This window comes from Mesitornis unicolor, unplaced genomic scaffold (assembly GCF_000695765.1).
Source record: "Mesitornis unicolor isolate BGI_N332 unplaced genomic scaffold, ASM69576v1 scaffold26772, whole genome shotgun sequence".
NCBI lineage: Eukaryota > Metazoa > Chordata > Aves > Mesitornithiformes > Mesitornithidae > Mesitornis > Mesitornis unicolor.
Genome location: NW_010167620.1, coordinates 48,422 through 58,866, shown reverse-complemented (window position 1 = coordinate 58,866; position 10,445 = coordinate 48,422). Strand labels below are relative to the sequence as shown.

Genomic DNA, 10,445 nt, shown 5'->3' with positions numbered 1-10,445 from the left:
GTCATTTTGTGTGTATGTCTTCATTTATCCATCTCTATGGTGGGAAAGAGACCAATGTCTGTGTCATACATCAATATTGCTCCAGTGTGTTGGCATACTAGCAGACAGATGCTGCATAGCCTATGGTGCAGGGCAGGGGTCTGGCTGCAGAGCAAAGTTTCTGGTTTAAAGGAACTTGCTCCTCACACACTGGTTTCAAATTGAACAGGACAAGTCTAAAAGATACCTGTCTGTTTGATGGAATATTTACAAGGGATGCTCACAGCACCTGAGGCCTCAAGACAGACTACAACCTTGCCTTGGGTTTGGCAGAACCTCATCAAAGCCAAAGCTGAACTGACATAATGAGCTGGTATTCTCCAGCGCAAAAGAGATTATTTTTTTGGAAGACCTACAGGCTGCTGATCTTAGATCACTCATTGCCTTGTTTCCTCTTCTATTCTCTTTTGAGATTATAAGTTATTTCACACAATGAGCTACTAAAGAGGGCACATAGGGGCACCTCACTTGAAGTGGTGGTCACTCCAGAGAATCTCCTGGGAAATACAGAGTTTCTATGCTCCCAGCCTGCTGAAATTGTCCTTTCATCATGACAGTATCTGTGATAGGAAGAAAGGACAGCTTTGGAGTATCACTATCAGCTCTCTGCCTTCACTGTACATGGGCCACAAAAAGGCAGCTGCCAGCTTCTCTGTTTGGTCTTCACTCACTCCGTTCCTCCTTGCCCTGTTTCCAGGTTAAAAAGACTCTCTGGGTATAGACACTCACTGACAACATTAAGATGGAGGAATCAAATTGAAAAGCTGCTCTGTTGGTATCTAGTTATGTTGCTGAGAGTTTCATAAATGTCCATTTCAACTTTCTGCCAGAGACAGCAGTCAGCCACACCTTTTGTGCAGAATAGGTCTCTCAGATACTGGGAGCACTGGAGGACTTGCAGCTCCAACACCTCAATTTATGAGAATTGGCAAAACATAAATATTCACCTTGCCATGACTGTGACAGTGCCTAGCACTACACTGATTTAAGACCTGAATATCAACTGGCTAGCAGACCAGCTCTCAGCCTCCTGGCTTCAGCAGCATGGTGCCCTCTCCTACCAGACACATCTTCAGGATGAATTCTTCACTATAAAGCTCCTCTGCTTGATACTTCAAAAGCAATCTAGGAACGTTTAATATTTATAAATAGTGAAGATTTCTACCCTGCTTCAGTGTTCATTATAGTTGCAGTGATTCAAACCTCCAGCATAGGCAGAAACTGCCCTGAGCTGAAATTGAGCAACTATCTAATAAAATATAGTCATGAGATGAATAGAAGCTGTATAGTTGAAGTGCCCTGAGCATGCTTGAAAGATTTATTTCCTGATTTCATCTGAAGGGCTTTTTAATACGGAGGCTATGACTGTGTATATACATCCATATGGGAGAGAAAAAGATCTACAGTTTTAAGGGGGAAAAGGGGCATTTACACTTCTTGGGGAGATGCCACAGGGAAAGTATTCATTATTTTACATGGACTTGTTATGTTTATAGCTGCATTTCCTTTAAGAAAACAGATGTGAGTGCATTATTCATAGTCTTAAAGTCAAATTTGCCCTACAGAGAGGAAGTCAAAGCTGGAACCCTGCACTGAGGAGTGGGGCCTTGAACCACAGATGAGGAAAGTTTGTATTTGTGCTCAGATAAGGAAAGGGTTTTTAGAGAGGATTCTGTAGCCAGACTCAGGTTAAAAAGAAATAAATAATAATAATTTTTAAAAATTTATATACTTATACCACAATGCTTTTTCCTCAGTGTCTGACAGGTCATAATCCGCTTACTATGATGCAACTTGCACGTCCTTTATGCAAACTATCTTCATGCACACCATCTCAGAATTGGCCGTGCTGATGACTGGATCCACCCCCTCCAGAGAGCCACCCATCCTGTCTGAATTGACTTATATGAGCTAAGTAGGAATAATCATCCTCTTGTGGCATCTCTCTTTCTCTCTCCTCCTCTCTAGGGAACATAAAACTAGTTTGCTGCAGCTCTATAATTTCCAGACAGATTTATATGACTAAGTCCACTCCTAGCTTTAACCTTGCATTCAGACCCATCCCTAATATGCTATGGTAACAAGAGGAGTATAGAGCGAGAGAGTTAGCCACCCTCTGCTTGAATTATACCTTTTGTCATCCCCTTGGCATGTAGAACACTGTCTTACATTCATGTGCTGTTCATGTGGGAGTAACCTGAGGAAAGCTGAGCATAGGAAAATCTGTATGTGTAGGAAAAGAAGTGGAGTCTCCTTAAGCAAGACAACCTTATTTGACCCTCCTCCTTCCTTTGCAGCTGGTGTTACTTGAAGTTGGGACAGAGAAGAATGAAGGGACTGAGGCTAAGGCCAGACTTTGGTATGAGGCAGACAGGAGCTGAACAGGTTTTCTCCATGCCTTTCTGCCAGTGCCCATTAAACCTGAGCCACAGTGTCCTCTGACATTCCGGCTTATGGTCCCTTCCCTTATTTCTTCTATGTATATATTTTAAGCTGGAGTCTCCTTTCTTTTATACCAGTTTTACACCAGTGGAAATTCATGAGTGTCTGTGGATTTGTTCCTGGATTACACTTACCTATAAAAGAAGAGAATTAGACTTACCACTTCTAGGTACCAAATAGAGTATCCCCTATCCTTTGATTCTACTAAATACACCTTGTGTTTCTATTATTCATCAGTCTGTTCCAACACACAGCAACCTGCTGTTGTTCCAGTGCTGTGTTCCCACAGCTGCTGAAGCTGTGCCAGGGACAGTACACACCTGCAGCTGGGTTGCTCCAGTGTTATCTTCCCTGGGGCCAGTGTCAGCAAGAAGCTGACAGTAGTCTTTTTGTTGAATATCACACCTACACATCCAGCCTGGCTACTGCAGATGGTCCTTAGGATTTCTTAGTGTTCCCTGCAGTGCTGTTGAAGAGAGTCAGATAAGGATTTGGACCTTTCTGTTCTCTGCACTGGCCAAATGGAGGAAAAGGCCAGGACTTCTCTTGCAGAACTGAAGTCTAAGTGCAGCATTATATGTTCTTAATAAAGGAGTGATTATATGAATCACAGTAGCAAAATGTTCTTGCAGAACACGTGGCCCACTCCCTGACATAAGTGTCCAAGGGCAGCTGTACATCATTCCAAAAGAGGCTTTCGCCTTAAACAGAGGTTAGCATATAGCCAGCCGCCTGCATTACAGAGGAGTAGCTACAGAGTTGGGATTCAAGAGTGTCCTTTAATGAAGTTACTTGTGGCTGTTTATTGGACAAAAATAAATTCCAACTGGCCCATATAACAAATGAAACTCAACTACAAAAATGTAATGATATTTATTCTCACAGCTGCCAGCAAACTCACATGCACCATGAGTCATTCCAGATGTGGATAAAAACAAAGTCTGTCTGTGAAAGTGTTTCCTGATCCCGAGGAGACTTGGTTTGGGAGAGGAGCTGCACACTGACTTCAGCTGTACTCAGAAGAAGAGACAGGTTTTCCTTCAAAGGGGGAGGGGGAGAGGAAAAGCCATTTATTTATTCCTGAAAAGAAAGGAGGTAGGAAATTAAAAAGCTACTGTGCAGCTAGACATACGTATTTTAAAAAGAAGGATGCTTTGGAAGGTTTTGCTGCTGCTGCTGTTCTATTACAGTGCTCATGCCACTGTGACCCACAGATGGAGCAGAGGTAAGATTTTAAACATGAAAAACTGTCAGGAGAAAACTCTGAGTTTGTAGTTTTGGTCTGAAATTATGTTTCATTATACATATATATACATATATATACAATTTGTCCCTCCCAGCTCTGGAATTATTTTTCTCAATTAAACAGGTCAGCTAAGTAATTATATAGACAAATAGAAAAATACACATGCATAAAAGCATAAAGGTAAAAGTATATATGTATTCTATTATAGTATAAAAAAATATATAAAATAACCCAATAACCAAAACTACATTCTTTCTCGCCTTTTACTTTCTCTCTCCTTCTCCTTTTTCTGCTGCGTTAACAAAAACTATAGGTCATGAAAACAAAAGCCTTTGTAGTCACAGGTGGCATAATATTCTGCTCCACCAGGCAGGTACTTGTTAATAGTAAACACAACAACGCCTGGACTGTGCAAGGTGCCTATGAATGCCTACGACCCTACTCTGACAGCCTAGCCCATACAACATGGAGAAAGCTACCTGCAGTGTTACCAGGCTTCAGCTGCCAATATAAGAACATTAGTTGTGACATATTTGTATTCAAGTGTGTGACAGTAATATATGAAATTATTTGGGACTGTTGGATTGCATAGGAGATGCTTGCTTAAAACCTAGTGATGATGTCCTTTCCCTTTTTTGTTTTATTCTCTCCGGTATTTGGCACAGGTTCAGTAGCTGCTGGAAGTGGAGAGAGGAAACACCTCCCAAAAGATTTATTTGGTTCTGATGTTGAAATTCACAGATATTTATAGGAACTTACGTCTGTTAAAAAAATCAAGCATTTAGATGCCCCCCTCCCCACCCCAATCTGCCACATCTTCCTTATTATAGCTGGTTACTTTGTGGTCTGCTATTTGGGCTTGGCTTTGATATTGTAGGGGGGCAATGGCTGAATGAAGTAATGAAGGACTATGCAATTCTGCTAAAACTGTATAAAGGCTAATTGTTCCTAACAGTTAGTGGGGGTTCACTGATGAAGCATTGACCTGTGACTCAGAATGGCAGGTTCTTTCCCCAGTTTTTCCATCAGCCTCTTGGGTGACACTGGATGAGTCATTATACCTGCATGTACCTTACTTTTCCGACACTGCATAATAGAAGCAATGACACTAATTGTCGTCACAAAATTCCTTAATTCTGTAGATAACAATTTGTCTTTCCAGGGATGACATATAAAAAGGTGAGGAAATATGAACTAGATCTGCATATATGAAAAAAAATTATTTTGAAATATATGAAAAAAAACCCCTTTTAGAAGAATGAGGTCACTTCACTTATGAATGAGAAAAAAACAAAATGAAAGGGGTTCTTTTCAATGGAATAATCACAATGCAATTTAAAAATGTTCTTCACTTCTGATAAAACACTTATTTTAATTAAAAAAGCACCACCACCACCACCACAATCCTAAAAGGGATCCATGCAACTTTTAAGGTCCGATTTTAGTCATCATTAATATTTAAAGGAAAATATCAGAACTCTATTGTGTCTTTTGGGAAAGCAGATTTGTTTCAAGCTGGAAGCTCTAGAGCTCTAGAGGGAAGAGAAGATTCATTCCCTGTTGTGATAAGAAGTTCAGTTCTCACTAATATTGTCTACAGACCTCAGCTGAGAAGGAAAACAGATTTCTTCTCCACAGCTGCTGGGACTATTCTGCTCCAAACATGTTTTAGAGGCATGACTCCTTCAACAGCAGCTACTTCAGAGAACCTCCACTCCCCTAAACTACCTATGTGCCAGCCCAACCACTCTGATTCTATTCTGCAGTGTCTAGAGGACCAAAGCACTGTCCCAATTTTTTTAACTGCTTAGAAACCTAAGAGTAAATTTGAGTACTGAGGCATGACACACCCTTCTGTACACTCAGTGCTCTTCCCTCTCTCCACAAAAGACAACTGACTCTCATCTGGGTTAAACCTCAGTCATAAGTCCTGTCCAACTCCTGATCTGAGTTTTGCAGTGGAAAAGCAAAGACAGATCAGCATCTGGTCTGATGGAAATGAAAGACAGATTTGCATATCATCTCCATGATGACTAGTAGTCCCGATTGTTTACAAAACAGTAGGACAAAGGGTCCTGATTTAATTACCAACAGTTGTTGTGTGCGATCAAAAATGAACAGTCAATATTGGATAAAACAAGGCCTAGCTTTTACCATTTTTTCACTAGAGGGCACTGGGGCAGCCTGGGATGCCCAGCCCTTGTAACCAAATATTTAAGCTTTGGCTCAAGAAAAATGTCAGATGTGAGGAAAGAAGACCATACTTTTGCTGACTGGTGAGTGGGAACTTCTGTCTGTCACCTCCCTTTTCCCTTTGCTTTTACGAGCATCAATGAATGGAAAAATTAAAAACCATTTCTGGTAGGAAAACTGAGCGCTTTTTAATTTTTTCCCGCCCTCAGCCATTTGCTTTAAAAATCTCACACACTCCTCAACCTGCTTAGATCCAACAGTGGACACTGGCTCAGAAATCACAGGCAAGCTTTGGTCCCTAGGATGGACATGCTCAGAATAATAAAGAAAATATCCTGAGTGGTGACAAAATTGTTTGCTTGTCATCATCTCAGACTTCCTCGAGCCTCTTGCAGGCTTAGCTGTATGATAAGATTAGATTTTGCAGAGTACCTGCCTAGGGAAAAAAGGTAATGTTAGGTCTCTACTGAGTGATATTCTGTATGAGACAGTAAAGATGAGGTCATAAGAATTTCCCAAGGTCCCAAATAAGAATTCCAGATCTTAAGAGAAGTTTGTACTGGAAAAACCAAGGAACAAATCCTTTTCTTTGACAATAAAAATAAACAAACAAATAATGCATGCAGCTCTGGTAACCAGAGACAGCAGTGTCACTGCTTGTCACCCGGTTGCTTTCATCAAACTGCTCTGACAAATAGCAATACACTGGAGAGCAGAAGTTAGCTTCAGATCTGCATTGTTAGAATTGCCTGTTCCCTGAGGAGAAACCCTAAGACAATCCTTATTAGCGTGTTTCATCTCAGCTGACTGTAATTTATTTGCCATATGGGCTTTCTGGTACAAATAAATGGCACACAAACATTAGCCTGCTTGCTGTGGGGTTGCTCAAGGACTGAAGATGCAGTATGAACTCTTGTGGTTGTGGCTTCTTGGACAGTGGGGAAGCAGCTGCTATGGTAAGTTTGCCTCTTAGTGGAGGCTGGAAAAGGAGATCCTGAAAGACACAAAACAAGAAGGTAGAACTCTTTTTACCCATCAGTGAGAAAAGGATGTATTTTCTATATTAGCACCAGTGAGGTTTTTTGCTTCTGAAGAATGTCTGTGCTGTGCCTTTCAGACCTCAAAAGCAGTATTACAGTTGCATCCAGATCTATCTGGTCCACATGCATTATTTCGTACCCAGTATCTAGTGCTTGGTTAAAGTCAAACAGTTGGTCCATAACACCAGGGGAACAGTTTGCTCTCCTTAGAGTCTTTCTGCAGAAGAAATTAATTGGAAGAACAGAAGGCCCATCCTTGTTTCCTCATGGCAGTGCAAACTCTTAGTATTTGCTCTAGTGTTGTGGCAACTGAGTTTGTGAGTTTGATGGAGCAGCGGCTACACGAGCAACTTTTGCAGGCTGTTTCTGCTTGTGGATTTAGCTACAGCAGGCTGGCAACTCTCCAGTGCCAGGAGAGGGAGGACTATGTGGAAGAGAAATGGAGACTGGCTGTTGCTAGAAAGCCAACCAGCCCTTTTATAAGGAAGTAGTGTTTAACATATCCTAGACTGTGTAATCATTTGCTACATTCCAGGTTGCTGGTGATCATGCCATAAGGGATGAGTGCCTTGGAGATTAGGTCACGTGCTGCATCCCCACACCAACAACACCTTTTGACCTTATTTGATTCTCTTCCCCCTCCTTCCAGCCAGGCACTCCCCAATCAAGTTCCAGGATTCCACCTCTGACAGTAACACTTGTTGGACATTTTTGGTTTGGACAGCACAAGCAAAGTGAATATGGCTTGAACACAGCATGTAATTATAACACAAATGGTCAAACACATATATACAACTATGCCCAGCGGGTCTTAAGTATACCAGGATTTTGACCTTGGCACATTTAGGATATGCTGAGGTTTCCAAACATCTGGTCCAAGGGTAAAAAGAAATTATATCAGCTGGGCTGGCTACTAGAGAACTTTTTAAAATGCAACATCTACTTAACTTCCTTTAAATTCCATAAAGCCATTTTATACAATTCTTAAAATATGCAGTGCACATAAAATGATGAAAGATATGAAATGTTATGAAACAAAGCTAACCGTGTCTAAGCCTGGCTGTGTAAAGAATGTTTCTTCTTATGGAAAAAATGCAGTATTTCTCTTTCCTCTGGCTCCCATGTTAACATTTTGAAAATTGCCCCAACTTCCCTTCCTATTTCAGTGACCTCACTGGACCTGTAAAAGGTTTGATCGATCTGCTGCAGAGGTTTATGCAACCCACCTACCCTGAGTCTGTTCCATAAGTCTGTACCAGTTCCTAGGAATGCATGTTTGTAGGCTGGAGTCTCCTGGTCTGGGGTTTTATTTGCCTTGTACAAATTATTACTGAACAAAGTATCATAACTGTACCTGTAAAGAGAGGGAGGCACTGCCTGAAGGGCAGCCTGGTCTGGAATTAGCTTTGCAGCTGGATGACCTGGAGAAGACAATTTATATACCTATGCTCTTACTTTTTGAATTCCTTTGCAAAGAGCTGTATATGAGAATAAATGTAAGTCATAGACTAAAAATAGATCTATAAAAAAACCAAACTGTCCTACATTATAAATAGTAGGAAGGAAGCATTATAAGAATAATTTCTGCCCTTTAAGAACATGGTCTAGTGACAGACTTAGGGCTGGTTTGTGGTTGAACTTGATGTTCTTAAAGGTCTTTTCCAACCAAAACCATTCTATGACTATGATAAATTAGAAGAAAGCAAAGACAAAAATATACTTTTAAGTAGGTCTGCGTAAGATTTGAGAATTAATGAACTAAGGAGGCAACTAGGATGCCTGCATGGCACCATGGTGAGCAGAGATCGCAGAGCTAGGGCTGAGGCAAACTGCCTGCCTCGCACAGCCCAGGACAGCACCGGGGCTCCAGCTGGTGTCCCAGCAGGGTGATAGTCACATGCATGGCTTGTGCCCAAGGGAATGAGATCTACTTTTCCACAGGGCTCACCTGGTTGGACCCAGTGCCACACTGATATGGTTATACCACATCTGGCTCTGACATTTCTGCCTCAGGCTTTGCTGTGTGGTGCAGACGTGGTTCCCTGTGGCAGATTTCTTGGACATCAGCTGTGGTGGCAGTCTGAAACCATAAAAACAAAGTGTTATTGCAGGAAAACAGGGAAAGGGCTGAAGAAGTGCCTGAAAAGGGATTAGTTATTAGCACCTGGGAAAGCTGCTTGATGTTGCGAAAGGTAGATAGAATATAACAGCCTATGAATGGATTTAACTTGCGTAGGATATATATCCAATAGGATAGGGCTGCAACTGTAATCAAAATCCTTTCTAGTGTGTCCTGATTCCCCAAATGCTCCTTTAGGGAAATACTTAATTAATTTAACCTGCACAGAGGATGATCCTTGAATCAGGATTCACAGTGGATACCTGAAACTGAATGAAACTGAAAGACATACAAAGGATGCTTAAAAAAAAAAAATCAAAGTTTATAATCCCTTCTAGGGCAATGATGCTAGACTGTGATGAGATCAGAGGAAGGATAAATTATAGAAGCTTCCACATTTTAGTTTAGATCACAGATGGGTATTGTACTCTATAAAAGCAGTCATGCTGTTAGCAAGGAAGGATCTAAGTGATTCTGAGACTCTCTTCGCCACAGGAAGCAGCTAAAAAATGACTAAAGCTTACAGCTCATACAGTCATAAACTGGTTGACAGAATCAAAAGTGAAAAAGAGAAAGAAGCTAGAATATTCTGAGGAAATCTGGGTAAGTAACAAGAGAAAGACACATGAGGTAAAGCTGTTTTTGCTTTGATATGTGCCAGACTGAGAACTATGAACTGAAAGTCCCATCAGTAGAATCTTCTCAGTGATCCCAGTTCCATCCCAGTGCTGAGGAGTGGCAAGTCAGTAGGACATTTGCTGCCCCTTCGGTTATTTTTTTAGGATTCCAGGATGTTGTAGTGTCCCATCTATTTGCCTCAGTCCCAGGTATAGAACTCTTATGGTATGGATCAGTTTGCACAAAGGTCCTCATGTCCCAGCTAAAGTCCAACTTGGAAAAACCTCCTACCATTCGAATCCCTCCTTACACCGTCACATGGAAACTGCTCCCCTTACCTTAGCTTTAACTACTGCCTCGCTTTTCTTAATGCATGCTGTTAAGCCAATGTTCCCTTCCACAAGTGAAGCAGCTCTGTTATGAATGAAACAACTCAGGCACACATGCAAAGACTGTAGAGCATTCTGTGAGTCCCCTCCTGATTATCTTATACTTGGCTGCTGGGCCCAGATACCCCGCTAGTACCTGGCATTATGCAAACAAAGTGAAAAGAAACCCAAACTTTTCTTCTCCAAAGAACTTTCAGTGTAATTGAGGAGAGGAAATGTTAGCATTTCTTTTCATTGTGAGGCATGGAGTAATTAATGCCCCAGACCTCTTCAGAATGACTGTGTGCATGTAGTCCTGTATGTTTTTAATAGCAATGATTTTTTTATTATTCTGTATCTGAAGTATAAAGTACTTTTCT

The 10,445-nt window shown here is 41.2% G+C and overlaps 1 protein-coding gene across 1 annotated transcript in view; it reads left to right on the top strand.

Moving 5' to 3' along the window:
- Positions 1-3,530: 3,530 nt before the first annotated feature.
- The window catches only part of FAM180A (family with sequence similarity 180, member A), a 26,184-nt gene continuing 19,269 nt past the window's right edge, over positions 3,531-10,445 (top strand). The window contains exon 1 of the mRNA XM_010178757.1: positions 3,531-3,706. Coding sequence (XP_010177059.1) covers positions 3,631-3,706 — 76 coding nt within the window. The 5' untranslated portion in view covers positions 3,531-3,630. The remainder of the gene's footprint in view (positions 3,707-10,445) is intronic.